A 16,796-nucleotide genomic window follows, 5' to 3' on the forward strand; every position below is an offset into this window, starting at 1 on the left:
CTAAAGCATAATCACATAAATTCAGTGTCATATGACCAGTCTGGTTGAGGCAGAGTGTCTTTTAAGTGAGCCTAAATGAAAGTATGATACAGCAAAATGACATTCCATCTCCCCACCCCCAGATTAGGGGCAGTCAAGCTCACTTTTAGCTGAGGGCTGTGGGGAGGTCTGTGTGAGAGCCAGGCCTAGAGCACAGCTCTCTGTGAGCACAGCTACCAGAAGCAGTGAGCAGGCACAGCAGTCTGAGCTTTTCCTTGGCAACTTAGGGAGGCTTAGGGCCCATCTGGGAACTCTCTGAGAAGCAGGGTGCCTGCTGCTGTGTGTAAGGTGAAGGTAAGGTGAGCCACAGGCATGTGGGCCTCAGGAAGTCCTAGTGGCTTCTGAGAAGCTGTCAGCTGCTCTTGACCCAAGGGTATCCCTCTCCTCCTTTGGAGCTGCTGCTCATTAGGGATGGCCAGGTACAGCCAACAGATGTAGTAGTTTCTCTGGAATGGTGCAAAGAAGGGATCTTCATCTGAGTTCAGAATAACCTAAGTCTTCAGATGTGGTGGCAGTGTGCCACAGGGTGCATTCTCCAGGTTTTGGAGTACCTGTCTCTCAGAGCAGAGACTTTAGCCCAGACAGAGCTTCAGATTGGGAAAGCAGCCCTGCAAAGTCAGGTTGCTGGAAGTGCCCAGAGCTGCTCCCTATCCTGAGGTAAAGAGAGATGGCCTCCTTTCATGCAGGAGGTGTGCTGCTGTGGAAAAGCTGTCACCAGGTGGAGAAGTTGAGAGGAAGTCAGCAGGCTGTGCAGCATCAGGGAGGGTGAGACATAGGCAGTATCCAGGAGTGGCTGAGACACCAAAGGATTGTGCTCCCATTCAGAGAGACCTTGAGAGTCTGGAGCCATGAGTCAAGAGCAGCCTTGTGCTGTTCAGCAGAGGGAAGTGCAGAGTCCTGCAGCTGGGAGGAACAACCCCATGCACCAGTAGATGCTGGGGTCCAGCTGTTGGAATGCAGCCTTGCAGAAAAGGACCTGGGGCATCCTGGTGGACACCAAGGTGGACATGAGCCAGGAGTATGCCTCTGCTGAAAAGCAGACTGATGGCATCCTGAGCTGTATTAGGAAGAGTGGTGCCAGCAATTTGAGGGAGTTGTACTTGACGCTGATCAGGCCATGCCTGGAGTGCTTGGTCTCATTCTGGGCTCCCTTATTCTATATTCCTTCACTGTAATGCATTCCTTTCCTCTCCCAGGAAGCTGTAATCACGTCTCTCAGTGGGCTTTTTGCCTTGTTAGAAAAATAGGTTATAACCATGCAGCTATAATATTTTTGTCTAGCCAATTGAGCATAGTATTAAGCTCAAGTTCATTTTACAAATGTTTTTGCTGTCTCCATGAAAAATATTACAAAAAAAGGAGAAGATAGTAGTGTATATTATTTCCAGCTGGTGAACAGTTTGCAAATTTTATTTCTTTAAAGCTTTTTTCTCAATTTTCTGAGTTGTTGATAGGAGTGTATTCTCTTAAATGTCTGACTCTTGCTATTATGGTCTTACAGTGTTTAAGTGTGCTCAGTGATACCTTAATTGAACAACACAGCTGGTTTTGCAGGAAGGTTGCTGAAGACATCAATTTTGATTTGATACAAATGCAAAAATAGTGCTCTTCAGTAATTATCTGGGGGAAGGGAGAAATAATCCTTTCATGTGGTAAATAGCTTTTCGTCATTAAGTACTTTAATTTCATCTGACTGTCCCTGTCTCATGTTAAATAATTTTGTTTCAGTGGGAGAGCAGTATGACCCTCTGCTTCATTAGAAGAGTCTTTTCCTTGTATCAGGTGAGGTTAGTGTGCCCTTAGGGTGTGAAGCCATGAGCTCTGTCCCATCTGGAGGAAACACTTGTACGATTTTGAAGCCCTGGATTGTCATCCTGGTTTGATGAAGAAGAGTCAGTCAAATCTGAAGCACCCATTTTTCTAAATATCAATTCTGAAAGCTGCTGCTAATAATGCCCTTAGTGCTCTAGATTTTGCTGTGGGTTCTACTCTTTCCACGTAAAGCAAGACTTCTTGCTAAGTAAAAGACTACACTGGAAGGGATCACTGTCCTAAGTTGCAGAGTTGTTTGTCCTTAATAAATGTATAGTCACAGGATGACTTCTATTCAATGTTCTTTTAGAAGGTGAAAACACCAGTAACTCTTCACTTCAGTAAATTATTCCAGTTTAGGAACAAGTGTGACAGCCCCTCCTCAAAAATCAGTGGGGCTTTAAAATATTTTTTTTCAGTTTGCAAAGTATGTGTTGTGACAAACCTTGACTGTGATTAATATGCATTATATAGTGGTGGCCTGTATAGCTACTGCTCTGATAAAAAAGGACTCCAGACGATGTTAATGGGATGGGCAACTTTATCCTGAGTGGTGGTGACTGTACTGGTGACTGTGGAAGATGATGATGTGATATGGTGTTTAATTATCTGAACCATCCTGAGCCTGTAGCCAAGAGAAGAAATGTGACCCAGAGGTAATCAAATGGGAGGTAATCCATTGCAGCTTTCTCGGAAATACTGCATCCAACTCCACTGTTCAGTTTCAAAAAGCGTCCTTACAGAACTGTAAAAGGTTTGGAGAAAAAAGCTGAGAATGACTAAGCATGCAAACACAGGATTTATAGTGGCATGCTATGTAATGACATTCTTTTAAGACTTTGTCAGCAGAGATGACTTGCTGCTCCTTTGCACCTCAGCAGCACAGTGCACTACAATCTTGACTGGGCTGCTGGGGTAGATGAAAGTACATTTGTCAAAAATTCTCTTGAAACAAAGGGAAGGGTTTGTGTGGTTTTTACAACCTGGGTAATTTAGGCACATCAGTTTAATGTTGACCTACAGCATGGATTTATTTCAGCAAAAATGAAGGAGAGGGCTCTTGAGCTTTTCAAGCCATCTTTTCTTGCTAGTGAAATCCCTTTGTAACCACAAAGTTAAGGAATACTTAGTCTAGCTGTTCACAGTTGGCTGCCGGAATTTTTTATCAATCTGTATGCTTTACCCTGTGGAGAACAGATAAAGGGAGGGGTTTGTTTAGTTAGAAGTAAACATTAAAAAATAGAACACAATTTAGCAGCTGAAAGGGAATGTTAAACAAATGTGAATAACTATGTTTAGATTTGGAATAGGAAAGTGCAGCTTCCTTATAGTTGCAGGCTTATTACCCTAAATCTTTTTTCAGCACCATTGTACATGAACTTTTAGGTGAGTAACACAGTAATACCCCAACCAAATGTAGTGTTGCAATATGGAGATTGGAATACATAGAGGTTCAAAGTTTGTAGAGTCAGTCCACCTGGAAAATGCACTGTTCTAATAAGTTTACTATAAAATGAATCTGATTCACCCCTGTAGGAAGGAAAAGTAGGGCTGCAAAGGTTGAAAGTAGGTTCTGTAAGTGTGCAGCTGCTTTGTCAGCTTGGTCACAAATTCCCATTCAACTCGACAACCCTTCCAGCTTTATAGAGTACAATTCCTCATGTAATTGAAAGGATGCTTGGGAGTGGATATCTGGATATATAGTATTCCATTTGCCCAGGGTTTCTGTCTTCATGCTGAGGAGATAATACACTTATTCCATATTTTCAAGTCTCTTGAGGAGTTCTAAAATCGTTTGGGCACATAAGTGATTTTCTCCACAGAAAAGTAATGCCTTTCTGGATTACACCAGTATGCCTCCAATCAGATCTGTAAAAAAATATCAATAAAACAAACAAACAAAAAAGCCCTAAGCCCCTACCTTGAACTATTTTTATCCTGTCTCATTGAAAGAGAGTGTGTGTGCTGTGGGAAGGACAGAGAGAAGAAAATTCTAGCATGTTGAAAATTTCTTTTGTTTAAAATGTCAGCAAGTAAAAAAGGAGATTGTCCCTACAGCAATTTAAGGTGGTAGCCAGTGTTAATTCTTTCTATTTTAAATGCTTATTTAATAACATTAACCAGACTGAAATTACCTTTTGGACAAAAATAATACAAGTGGAACAAATAGATTTTATGCAGAGCAATTGAGTTGATGTTGCCATAGGAACCTTTCTTTTTCTCTGGCAGTATTTTAACAGTGTAGCCTTAATTGCATTTAATAGCATGTATAGCTTTTTCCTTGTGTGTATGCATAACTGAAAGTCTGCAAGACTCAAAGCTACTGCAGTGATAATTTCTTATACCAGGAAAGTTGAATACTGATATGGTCAAGAAACCAAAGCATCTTCCTCTGCATAGCTTGACTAGGCCTTACCTATTTCTGTTACAGTAAAGCAAAGTGGTACCAGTTGGGGAGTAGAATAAGTGATAACAATCTAGAAGAGACATGAGTGAGAGTGAGCTTAATAGATACCTGCAAAATCACGAGTGATTGAAAAGGAGAGATGGACTGAGCATTCAGATTTCCACAGCTAGAAGCATCAAATTAGGTTACTAAAAGTGAGTTACAAAGAAAAAGGTGAGGGGTTTGTATATCATGAGCAGTAGATGTGTGGAACTCCTTGCAAGAGAATGTTGGAGATGCTAAAAATATATATGGGCTCAAGAACAGAGAGGATAAGGCGTTCAAGAATTGCTAAAAGTAGCTGTATCTGTCTCAGGCTGTCTCTGAAGATGAAGAAATTAGAGGTTGAGGGGGCAGTTGTGGGAAATGTTGGACAGTTCTCTATTGCCTGCTCATGGCTATTCTTGTGGATGGAGTCTTTGGCTAGACTGACACCAAAGCTTCCCTGGTCAGACCCAATATGGCCTCCTACCTTAATCTACTGGGATAGATTAAGTCACAATCTATCCCAGTGCTTCTACTGTTGTTTGCAAAGAATTAGCATTTCCTAAAAGAGAGGGAGAAATGGGTGAAGACTATGTGCTGGTTATGAACAAAACAGATGTCAGTCCACTTGGTATCTGTACCTGCATATATTCAGACATGCTTTTTGTATTGTGGTGGTTGATTATTTAATGCCATCTGTTCCTCAGACAGGTTCTCTCCTAATAGCTTAAACACAATTTCATTGGGGGCTGCAAAAGTATTTTCTTCCATTTCCAAAACACTGAACACAAACATGAAGTTATTCTGGATGATGACCTTCAGCATTTTTAGGAATAGAGTAGTGAAAATTTGGCCTAACCTCCTGTCTTCAGCTATGAAACTTAGATGCTTGGGGAAAAAAATAAGTGGGGGAGGAAGTGGTTCATGGAGAGGGCAAAAAGTAGGAAGAGATTAGCTTTTTTTTTGCAAGGAGAAATTTATTGCTGTCCTGATTTTGTTGATTCTTTCCTTTTTTTTTTGTTTGGCATTTCTCAACATCAGGATGCAGAAAGGGTTCTATTATATCAGACCAGAATAGCGTAACAAAGCAGTAACACAGTTTAATTTTCCATGGGGAAGTCAGGCTTTTATCAAACTGTGCGGAGGACATTAGTAATGGACTAGATTTTCATTATTAATGTACCACATGTCCCCAGTGAATTGCAGCAGTGTGATGCTGTTGTTCTGTGAGCAGTAGCAGTGGGTTGTATCATCTTTCTTAGCAACGATTTTTGTTTCCAGTATGGAGGACTTCTTCTAGCCTGTAAAGCCAGAAGCAGCAAAATGCTTTTTCTTCATCTCTGCATCGCTTTTGGAGCCAGCTCGTCTCCATGGCAACACATTAGCCTGAAAGAGATGTGGAGACTGGGGAGGAAAGGAATGAGTTAGAAGCAGCCAGGCGGTGGTGTGTGTCCCCAACGTCAGCGCATCAGCCTTTTGATAGGAGGATTTTGTTAACACCCATCCAAGGCTCCTGTGCAGAGCTTCTTTATTAGAGGAGCCGCCAGGGCATCTATCTGCTTCCTTTCTGCATCCTTTTTCTTTTCTTTTTTTTTTTTCCCTTCCAAATACACCCTCCACACCCCCCCTTTTTTATTTTAGTTGTGGCCTCAGTGAAGATGTGCAGCTCATTTTCAGCTTCCCGTGAGCTGCCTTGTGCTCTGGCATTTTGCAAAGGCAGGAAGGCATGGCTGCATTTCACTTGACCTTAGCAGCGAAGTGAAATCTCCTGTATGTCACTGAAGGATACTGACTATGCAGAAATTTATTGAAGCAGATTATTATGAACTGGACTGGTATTATGAAGAATGCACGGATGGTAAATATTTCTTTCTAGTCTCTTGTTGCAGAATTCGGAGCTTGTAAGACCGGAGCATCATTATTCAATGGTTTTAAAAAGGAAATACCCAGAAAAAGGCAACACCCAGGTGTAGCAGAGATGCCTGCACCTCTTTTGCACCTCGACATCTCTTGTGAGTGTGCTGCAAGAGACTGCTGTATAGCTTTTTCCTCTCTGAAGGGAGTGGCAGAGCAACATATGCTGTGTATGAGCTGTCTTTGGGCAGGGGAAAGAATATTCGGAAAGCTAACTGTATCTATAATAATTGAGGTGAATTTAAACATACTGATGGTAATACTGATTATTGGTTCAAGTTTGAAGTCTGTGTTTTTTATGCATTACCAATATCCTGTAATATGTATATATTTGATGCGTTAGTAGGCAATCGGTGTTTTCTCTCTGGTTATTTGTCTGTGAAAGACATTAAAAATGTAGATTTTTAGAAGTGAGCAGGTTAACTTTTTTAATTGGAAGAATTACAAACTCTGGCAAGCATTATCTTTTGTGCTATTTGCAATTTTTATGTAATGTTTGCTAGGGTGATTATTTCTGTATCAGGACACTGAACGTTTTCACCAGGCTTCTGATAGAAGGCGCACAAGAAAGGGTAAGGAATTGCTAAAACTGTATTCTCTGCAGCAAGAAAAAAATCAAGATCCCTTTTCAATGTCACTCTGAAGCAAGATGCAGCCTTTGGGAATGCAGAAGTTTTACACAAATTTTTTTCTGGCTGGAGAGCTTAGCTTAAACAAGACAAGTCCAAAATCACAGTGAAGCAAAGCGCAGAAAGCAGGAAGGAGCGTAGGCCCAGGGGATAATGTACATATGTAATAGACAGAGGTATTTCTGTGGTAGTGCTCTACAATACCAGAGGGGAATGTGAAGCATCAAGATAAGTGTGACAAAATTAGAATGTTTTTTTATGGTTCTTTTGAGTGTCATGAGCCTCCATTTCAGAACTGAATGCAGTTTCAGAAGCTTGTTACTCTTGAACTTCTATTATGTTTAATTGATTACTCCTGTCCAGGTGTTCAAAGAAAGAGGTGCATATTTATTTGAGAGATCTTACCACTTTAAGTTGGATTGAATCCATTATGTAACCTTTATCCTCTCAGTTTAACCCTAGTAAATAGTGTAGCATCTGATTAATCTGCATGATGTAACGGCCTGAGTTGGCCTGCTTTTAGAAGCTTAAGAAACAGACCAGTTGTATGGTCCATAGAAGCTGTAGCTTTCCCCAGGTTAAAGCTCCCACAGGTAGCATTTTTTTTTTCAGTTGTTCATTTGTATGATCTTTTTTTCTGTCTGGTCAAAGTGTCATATGGAAGGGTGGTGTGCCTCAATGTCTGAGCTAAGAGCTGATCTGCTTATCCATTTTGTCTTAAGCCGTGTGCTGCACTGGAGGAACTGTGGGAGTTCCATGGTGATGGAATAAGCAACAGGTGTTGGGCAAACATTTAAATACCTTGTGGGATGAGGGCCTCAGGTGCACAGTAGTGGTTGGTTGGATTCTGGGCTTACAGGTTTTCCTGTCAGTGCTGAGCCCCTGCTCAGGAGATTTCTTCCATGAGCCGAGATCTGCAGAGTCAGCTGGAGTATGTGCTGGCAGTCTGCTTGAAGTATTTGGGAAGTTCTTCCCTAAGAGAAAGAGGGGTTTAATGTCTGATAGAGAAATAATTTCTCCAGCAGGTAAGGCATAGTGCTTTTTTAAATTTTTTTTAATTGCTGGGTTTTTTTAATTAAAGTATTAGTTTTTACTTGCTGAAGAGCAGTGCTGTCAGTCCTGTCTCGGCCTCTCAGGTGAACAGCAGTCTCAGGGTTCAAAGAATTTTATAGGCTTTAGCTTCCTTTTGCTTCTTGGAGTTCAGGTGTGTGAGAGAGAGGAAGATTTGAGAGATGTAGTGGAAGGCACGGTCTTTGGCCTTAGATACTGGAATGTTCACTGGGTTTAAAATAGTGTTGGCATTTACCCTTGACAGAGAAAGGTATTGTAATTGTGGTAGCAGACAAAAGGCATCATTATAGTAGAAAACAGAGCTTTTCCAAAAACCTGAAGCAGATGACATATTGAAAGAGATGCCTGCCTCTTGATTGGCTTTTTCTTTTTCTACCATGTGTTTTTTGATACCAGAGTCATTTTCCTGAGATTCTTTTTACATTCACTATAGTGAGATAGGCAGTTGCAGCTCAGCTGACCTGTTTTGAATATCTATTTTAAGACAAATTGAAGCACAGTTAGAGAGCCAATTTCTCTGCCATACGTGGACTCTCCAGATGTACGTGTGCATTCACTTTCGAATCCCACCCAGTTCACTCTATGTTATAAATATAACATTGGAAAATAGTGGGTGGTACAGTAAAACTAATAGGAATCTTCACCGGGTAATATCCTACAGAATTATTTTTCTGATTAAATTGTTCATACATTGTTTGTCAGAGCCTCTGGGACTCAGATTTACATGACTTTATTTGGTTTCCTTCATTTAATAATTATTTTAACAGCAAATGGTTTCTTGTTCTTCAAAGAAAAAAACAGTCTAAAATTATATCAGGATGTAAAGGATTAATGTTATTATTTAACTTAATAGGTAAAGCAGCAACTCGCTGTTACCTCAGATGTAATGAATTTCTGTACTGACTGACAGTAATGATGTCTTCAGCTTGCATTTGGTAGTGGTATTTTTTAATATGTTGCAAAAGAAAAAATGCTCAAAATTTACAATTTATAAGTTTTTACAAAGACTTTCTAGGGTTGGAATAATTAATTCTTTTACATAAGGTACTTCACAGAGTTTATTTTTGGTAGGAGTAGGTGGAAATAGACAATAAAATGTCACCCTCTATTTGAATTACTGATGTTAACTAACATTACAATAAATTGAAACTCCTATAAATAACTACTACACTATGCTTTTTACATACATTTCCAAGTGTAATATTTTATAATATGAGTGACACTTGTCACCTTACTTGGTGTTAACGAAGTATATTGTGTAGGTGGACTGGGGAAAGAGCTGGGCCTGTACTTGAGTGGGAAAGTAGCTATTTTCATAGCAGACTTGGACAGAATCAGTGATAAAGAGGAAAAGCTGAAACTTTTCTACTCTTATTACGAAAGATAACAGTATAACAGTCTAGGTTCATCTAAGTTTTTTTAATTAAAAAAAATACATTCTTAAAAATCTTGTGTGCAACTTGGGTGAAAAAAGCATTATACTAAACCCCCACACACTACCAAACAAGTAAACAAAAAGATAAGTGTATATTCACAGAAATTTTTCTGAATATGGTTGTTCCCTGTCTCTCTCTTAATGCAATATTTTTCTAATGAACAATGCTTTCTACAGAAATCCAGACTGATTTCAGAGAAAATTACTTTTCTTTCTTTTCTTCCATTACTTGTTTATTTCTAGCTCAACAGTTTATAACAATGTATGAGTTCAGTTGCCTACAATTCCAGATGACTTTGTGAATGTGCAATTGGATCTTTCCTCCTCCTTTCGTTGGCCCTGAGTTTTTGCAATTTCTTGTGGAGGAAGTGGAGTCTTTCCTTTTTTTCCCTTGCCAGACCCATGGTGTGCCTGGTTTGTTACACGTGCTGAACCTCCTAACCACTTTTATGTTTGCCTGAGCCACTCCATCTTGTTCCAGCATCCCTTCCTGTATTTTCTTCCCGCTCACATTGAAATGTTTTTACCACCTGTTATGTTTGCAGTTATTGTTTAGAGCTTCTCTCCTCTATTCTGTTTTCCACTCCACTGATATAATTACCAGCAAGCTCACTAATTTTCTTTTTAACAATAGTAGACAATGTTATCTTGTTCTGCTTGATCTCTTACAAGTGATTACTTATTGTTGCCTTGCTTATGTTAGTGTGGTGACCCATCATCTCCCTCATACATTGGACTCTTTTGTGTCCATCCCTGTGGACAGAGTAACCCTGGTGTTACTCTGAATCTCACTGGATGCTGGCACTGGGTATGCTACTGAAGTCTGGGAGAATCTTATGAATGCCCTTAGCATGCAGTTTCTGAAACAGCCCTTGCTCTATAGGTATGCAGCTAAAGTGCTCATTCAGGTTGATCTCATTGGGCTCCCGTGTCTTTTATCTCTATGCATGGTAAATATAGTTGAACCTTGCTTATATTCACGGAATTGTTGATACCATTTTCCTGGTTTTCTGCTTTTTGCCATGCCACTTCTTTCTCTTTACTCCTTCATTGACTCCCTGTTCTTCATCAAGTCACATAAGCCACATAAGGCAACACACATTGCAGCATAGAGATATTTTTTTGTTTTATTCTGTTCAACTGCTAAGTATCTAGATAAGTGTTTTCCCATTCATTCCATTTCTTTGCCTTTCTGCAAGAGTAACATGCTGTCCTTTTGGTTGAGTGACAGAGGATATTTTGTGTGGGATTTTGAAAGAGTGGGAAACATGCAACCTGTAAAAATTTGAACAAACTAAAAAAATTTGAACAAACTAAAAATTTGCTTGACTGTACATATTAACAGAAAGCACACATTCAATAACCAATTTATCTCCCTCTCTGAAGAGCCCACCCCAAAATACCCACATTTCTTCATCAGCATATTTAAATCCAAGTGCTGCCATTTCATCTGCTGTTTTTGGGCTTGTTGGCTCACAGAGTATCTCTTTGTTCTAGATGCAGCATTGTTAGTAACAGTTAATTGTGCAAAAGTTAGATATTTTTATTGATAAAGGAAAATTTAAATGATTTGAATGCTTTAGAGTTCCTTGGAAATAATGAGTCAGGATAGGAGGGTTTGTTTGTATTGTGTCCAGCCTCACCCTTCTTCAAACTAGCTCCTGGTTTGTGTGTTTCCTGTTTCATGGCAGAGCTGCTGAATATACTCTGTACCTCAGTGTGGTTGTTGTGCTGGGAGTGTGCTCAGAGCACTGCAGCCCCCTTAACAAGCTTCCTGACAGGAGGCAAAGCCTCTTAATTCAGAGTGGGGATTGCAGCAAATACACCAAATTTATTTGCCAGTGACAACCCATTAAAAAGAATCTTCATTCTAGTATACTCTTAAAGTCCCTGAGGTTGTATTTACAGGAAATATTAAAAATCTCTTTTGAATCCTTCCAGTTTAGATTGTATATTTTCAGAATGAAATATGACATAGCTGCTTTTTAAAAATTTTTTTTATCCATAGCTGCTTATTGTTTGGTGTTGGTTGGAAATCTAAATCTGGCTCGTAATCTTCAGCAAGTAAATGTTCCTGCACTGCTAAGGGAGTGTAATGCAAATATATGAAAAATGTGTTGATAGTGTGAGGGTGGGGCATACATTCCTTCTCCACCCATTATAAATTTGCTCCAGCATTTATCGTGTGCTGATATCAAAATAGGAATTACAACACTTTCTCTCAGCTTTTGAATGTCAGAGTCCTCCTGTGTGGTACAAGTTGATTTTAGTCACAGTTCAGAAGCCAGCTTGTGGGAATGTTCAGTTACTCTCCTTATATTGTCATGTGTTTTGAACAACAATATGCCTCCTTTCAGTGTGTCCCTCATAAACCTGATAGATAGCTGTAGTTGACCGCTTGTCAGGATTATTAAAACCACAGCATGTTTGACAGGGGTGGACTTTTCTGTCCCTAGGCTTTAAAAGGTGCTTCCTGCATTCTTTTAATATGACTTAGTGTTTTGGTTACTCTCTCAATTTCCATTTTCTAGCTATTACTGAAATGTGATAAATGGTCACTGAAGAGCAATTAGGTCTTTAAGACCCTTACTGTCTGATTTTAAGTATTTTTTAAAGAGTTAATTCAGTGTTACAGGTAAGAACTGAAGACACAAAAGCTCTAAGCATCAGAAACTAGAAGCAGTCCTCATTATTATTAAAATTACATATTTTAATGTAATGATGTGGGGAGAAAGAGACAATCCTATTTTTTCCCGAGTTCTTGAGGTTATTGCTGTTGCTGAATATTGAGGTAAATTTTGGCAGTCAAAGATCAAGTTGCTTTGGGTGGCAAAATCTTTTTTCAGTAATCAGTGTTTCTTCCCTCAGCAACCACTTACATGTATTTCATATCCTTTGGCTGTTATTTATATAATCATTATTGCATTGTTTGCATGTAAATATCAAGAGTTTAAAACATAGAACAGAACAATTTATCATTATTGTGTAAAAGTAGTTGCTTCCCATCTCATGCTATCCCACCACTGGTTCTTCCTCACCACTAGAGAGATGGTAATAGCAAAATTGTTCCTACATGATTGAAACTGTTACGTTCTGCTGGCTTGTAGTGTAATGTTTGTCTGTCTGTTCCTAGCTGTGATGTCCCCTCAGAGGATGGTGAGGTGCCTTTGCCTTGCAGTGCCCCCGCTTTGCCTGCAAATGCTTTGCCCTGTGACATGGATAGGAATGCTTTAGCAGCAAAGGGCACCTGCTTGCCATTGCAAGTAAGGGAGGCAACCTAGCAAACATTAAATATCTATGGCTGCAAAAAGTTAAATAAGAAATTTAGCCTGCCCTGTGTGTGTAGTCAAGATTAGCAAACAAAGCCTGTTGGAAACAAAGAGGTCTGAGCACAGGAGATTTGTTTCTTGTTGAACAAATAAGAGATGCATGCACCCCTGAAAATTCATTTGGGTGCCATATGTGGACTTGTGAGGTATTTCTTTTCCTACAGCAGACTGAAGAGAAAAATGAATGTAGAAAACACAGTATTTGAAGCTTATGGGATATGTCATTTAAGTTCTTTGTACCAGTGCAATCTCTCCTTGGTATAAGCAATAAAAAAGCTCCTTTCTCCAGCCCAGTTCTTCACTTAGTGGTTCTAGAGTGTGGTGGATGCTGCAGTCAGACTGTACTGCACTGTACAGTCTGAAATAGCCCTGGGTATGAAGATCTTCTCTGCTGTGTGGGATTGGCTGTGTGTGTGCACAGGCTCAGGCTGTTCACAGCTCCAGTGAGGTCTTGCTGCATTGGGCAAGGTGAGAGGTGATTTATGACTCTGCGTGGTGCACACCCTTCCCCAGGTGTGGCAGACAGAGGCTGGGTCAGACTTCCGTGTTGAGACACTTGCGGGAAGCTACGACTGCACTTGTAAGAGCAGGGGCAGAGGAGAGGGAGCCTTGTTGGTGTGAGGATGTCAGGGAGGGTCTTTCAGCCCACTGACTTTGTCCAAAATATGTTAGTGGGGCTTTTGAGCAAAAGCTGGCTACTGTCAGGACTGGTCTGAGGAGCAGCATAAACCTTCTAGTAATTATTTGACAGATGGTCTCTTCCCTCCTCCACCCCATCTGTACAACTCAAAGCTGTTGCACTAAGGACAAGTACTCAGTCTCTCTGGAGTTCCCTGGCTGAGCATGTGAGTGAGGAAAGATGGTATCCTGCTTTGTGGAGACCTTGCTCTGCTCTCCCCAAAGATACAGCCTCCGAGGGAATGACTTCCCGTCGCCTGTGAGACTCAGGCATCGTTTTGTGTCTATCTGGGATAACTGCAGCAATGTCAGTAAACGAAGAAGAAAGTTATGAATATGACTATGAAAAGGAAAATGAGAGGAAATGCACTTTTAACAGGCAGAGCCTTGATATCTTGGAAGAAGGTACTTTTCACCTTTTGTTTTTAATCTTTCATGGTAGCACGTGGCAACCTGCAAGTGATTTGAGTGATATTTGTGGATTAAATAGACAAAATTCTGTGTTTTACATGTGTAGCCAGTATGTTTGGGCGAAGTGTTTGTCTAATATATAAATAAGAAAAATCTTAATTTATGTATACTTCTTTAAATAAGAAAGGCATGATCAACAGATGAAGGATGTGCAATACCTATTTTATAATGAAGCAGAAATTGGGAAATCTCTCTCTGGAATTGTAGTGCATTTTTTATATGCACAAAATGTGTGTGTCTTATGAAACTGTATATTTTAGGTTGTCATTCCCCGCAGGTGCTTCTAGAACAGAGCAGCAATTTTGTGCTTATTCATGAATTTGAAAGCGCATAGACAGAAATAATCCAAGTGTAGTGTCTTATGACATAAATTTTCAATATAAAAACCAACCCAAAAATGTTGTTGTACTCTCTAGAAATAATGGGCAACTGATCCATTCAGGTGGAAATGGGAACATACATGCATTGAAAATACTCCTGTGCACCTGCTGTATAGGGAAGGTGTCTATTCTAGGGCTGCTTCTGGCCAATCTGGTAACCTTCTTCAGGGTTTCAGCTGAATGCCCCATTCCTGTTATTTCATGTGCTGTAAATTGTTCTCTGAAGCAGTAATTTTATGGTAGAGAATTGTTACTTCCAAGTGAACTATTGTAAAGCTGATGTAGGGATGGTTTAAAGGATTGTTAGCACAGAAAATGCAATGTGCTGTGAATTTACATCCTTGTTCACCTTGTGGTTAACAGTTCCTATGTCCAGAGTTCTTGGTGAATGAACCATGCTCTTTGACTGCCATTGCATAAGATTTTCCTGTAAAAACTCCTTCACAATCAAATATCCCACCTGGTTTTCAGATTTGTGTATCTATGTAAAAAAGAACGGTGCTGAGGAAAATACAGATAAAAAGAAAATTTAAAAGTAGGGATTGGGATGGAGAGGAAGCTTATCAAGAGAGACCAGCTGACATTTTTTATATTTTATTCCTATTATTTTAGCAATTAAATTATTACTGAAGCATACATCATGCTCTTGTTCTTTCTGCTGACTTTACCTTTCATCCAGATCTAACAGTCTGAAGCTGCTCTTGTTGATTTTGAGTGAGGGGAAAAGAAAAATTTGATTTCTATCTGGCATAAATTTAGCTGTGTCTTTCTACACTGCCTTCCTCTCAAAAGCTCAGTATGTGTTTGAAATGTCTTCTAAAGATGCCTTTTCTTCTCCACCTATGTGTTCATATCGCCTACACACTCAGTGTAGCAGAGATACAGATACACAAACCTATATATGGTATTTCTATGTATGTTTGCATGGGGGAGTACTTGCAAAGGGTAGTATTTCTCTAGGAGAATGGGTGAGTCAATCCATTCTGTAAGTAAAGCAGATGGAATCACCAGCATGTTGCCTTTTCATCCTGAACAAAGGAAACATTTTAGCTATATCTGGCTGTAAATCTGGTACCAGAAATGGGAAATCAGAGGATATGCTTCACTTCAACCATTTATAGTTATTGAAAAGAAGAGGATAAAAACTGTGTAATTAGGACTCCTTAACTGTTTGGCCTATTCCATATGCAGGATGTGTACTCACTTCTTGACTGTTATTTCCATAGTCATTTTGCTGTAGTGAGGTTTTTCTCTGTGCTGACGTTTAGATGCTGTAACTCCCCTGAGTGCTGTTTCTGGAGCCTGTCACTGAACTAACGTTATGCCTGGCAGCATTGCAGTCAGCTCTCTTGATGAGAGTGGAAAGCACCTTTGGAATTGGCATTGCTTTGGAATTGTAAAGTTGCCTGACAGCAGTATGTTTACCTATCATAAAGGCCTTGGGGCTGACTGCAGTGAAACTTTGCTCAGGGATATCTGTTGATAGTGTATTCTCAGATTTTCTTCATAAAGGAACCTGAGCTGTGAAAGGACAACCTGTCAGCTTCCTTTGATTAGTGATTTGTTGAGTCAGCTGTTTCTGAAAGGGAGCTTTGTTTTGATTCTTGCTTTTGCAGCTGGGACAGGAAAAGACTCTTACCTATGTAGGACCTATGATGGCAGCTATTTCAATTTACTAATATAGTAGATTAAAAGTCCTATTTATCTAAAGCACTTAGTAAGTGCAGGCAAAGAATTTGACTCAAGTTGAAGTAAAAAGAATGTGAATGCTAGAGCAGAAAAGATAGAGGAGCCATTCTTGAAAAACCATTCTCTCCCAAAGAGTTGGAATAGGAAAAGACTGTATATCTAAGAAAGAAGACAGCTGACAATGTGTGGCTTACAGGCTTGTAATTTCATTTTAGGACTTTTAAAGATGTACAGTCCAGATCCTGATTTAAATCTTTCACATATTTATTAATTACATTGACTGCAGTCTACACATTTCTTGACAAAAAATGAATGGAAGAGAATGTCAAGACAGTAACTCAGTGGCTAGTAGTAAAAAATCCTGCAAAAAAAGTTTTAACTTTTAAGAGAAGAGCTGTCCTGAGCTGTGTCTGTGAATGATGTATGCATTAAGGAAATTAAGAGAATTAAGGTGTTCTCTCCAGAGACTTTTTCTTATTTTCTTAGTTTCACTTTGTGTCTGTATTTTACAAGTTACCACATTTGATCTGTTTATGCTAATAGAAGGAACAAGTGTCTGATGCTCTTTTTGAAATTTCTTTCAACTTGATTTTTCATTCATCACTAGAAAATTTGATGAAGTTCATGTCCTACTTAGAGGATGTACTTTGAAATTATTCCCTGCCTGAAGTTTCAGGCAGACACTTTAGAAAAGAAGTAAAAGCTGTGGTTTGTTGTTTTTAGGGGACTTTTTTTGTGAACCTGCGTTTAGGTAGTAACAAAGGTTTGTATTTAAGCCTTTAATATTGAATTTGCTAAGCTATTTGAGTACCCTATGAGAGAAATGACAGTAAACAAGCACTCCTTGAACCATAGCCTTAAACAGCAAGATGAAAATCTCTTCTTCCAGAAGAATCAGTAACTGCAGCTTAATATTAA

General features: G+C 39.5%; 1 protein-coding gene across 4 annotated transcripts in view; it reads left to right on the forward strand.

The window, feature by feature from the left end:
- Window positions 1-16,796, forward strand: part of TRAK1 (trafficking kinesin protein 1) — an 81,032-nt gene that overhangs the window by 19,062 nt on the left and 45,174 nt on the right. The window contains exon 1 of one of the 4 annotated variants that reach the window (XM_031059415.1): window positions 5,806-6,140. The exons of 2 other annotated variants lie outside the window; for them this stretch is intronic. In XM_031059415.1, the coding sequence (XP_030915275.1) occupies window positions 6,077-6,140 (64 nt within the window). In that variant the 5' untranslated portion in view covers window positions 5,806-6,076. Of the gene's footprint in view, window positions 1-5,805; window positions 6,141-16,796 lie in introns of those variants that run through there. One more of the 4 variants, XM_005423928.2, reaches the window with a different exon arrangement.

This window comes from Geospiza fortis, unplaced genomic scaffold, assembly GCF_000277835.1.
Source record: "Geospiza fortis unplaced genomic scaffold, GeoFor_1.0 scaffold346, whole genome shotgun sequence".
In the NCBI taxonomy this organism is placed as follows: Eukaryota; Metazoa; Chordata; class Aves; order Passeriformes; family Thraupidae; genus Geospiza; species Geospiza fortis.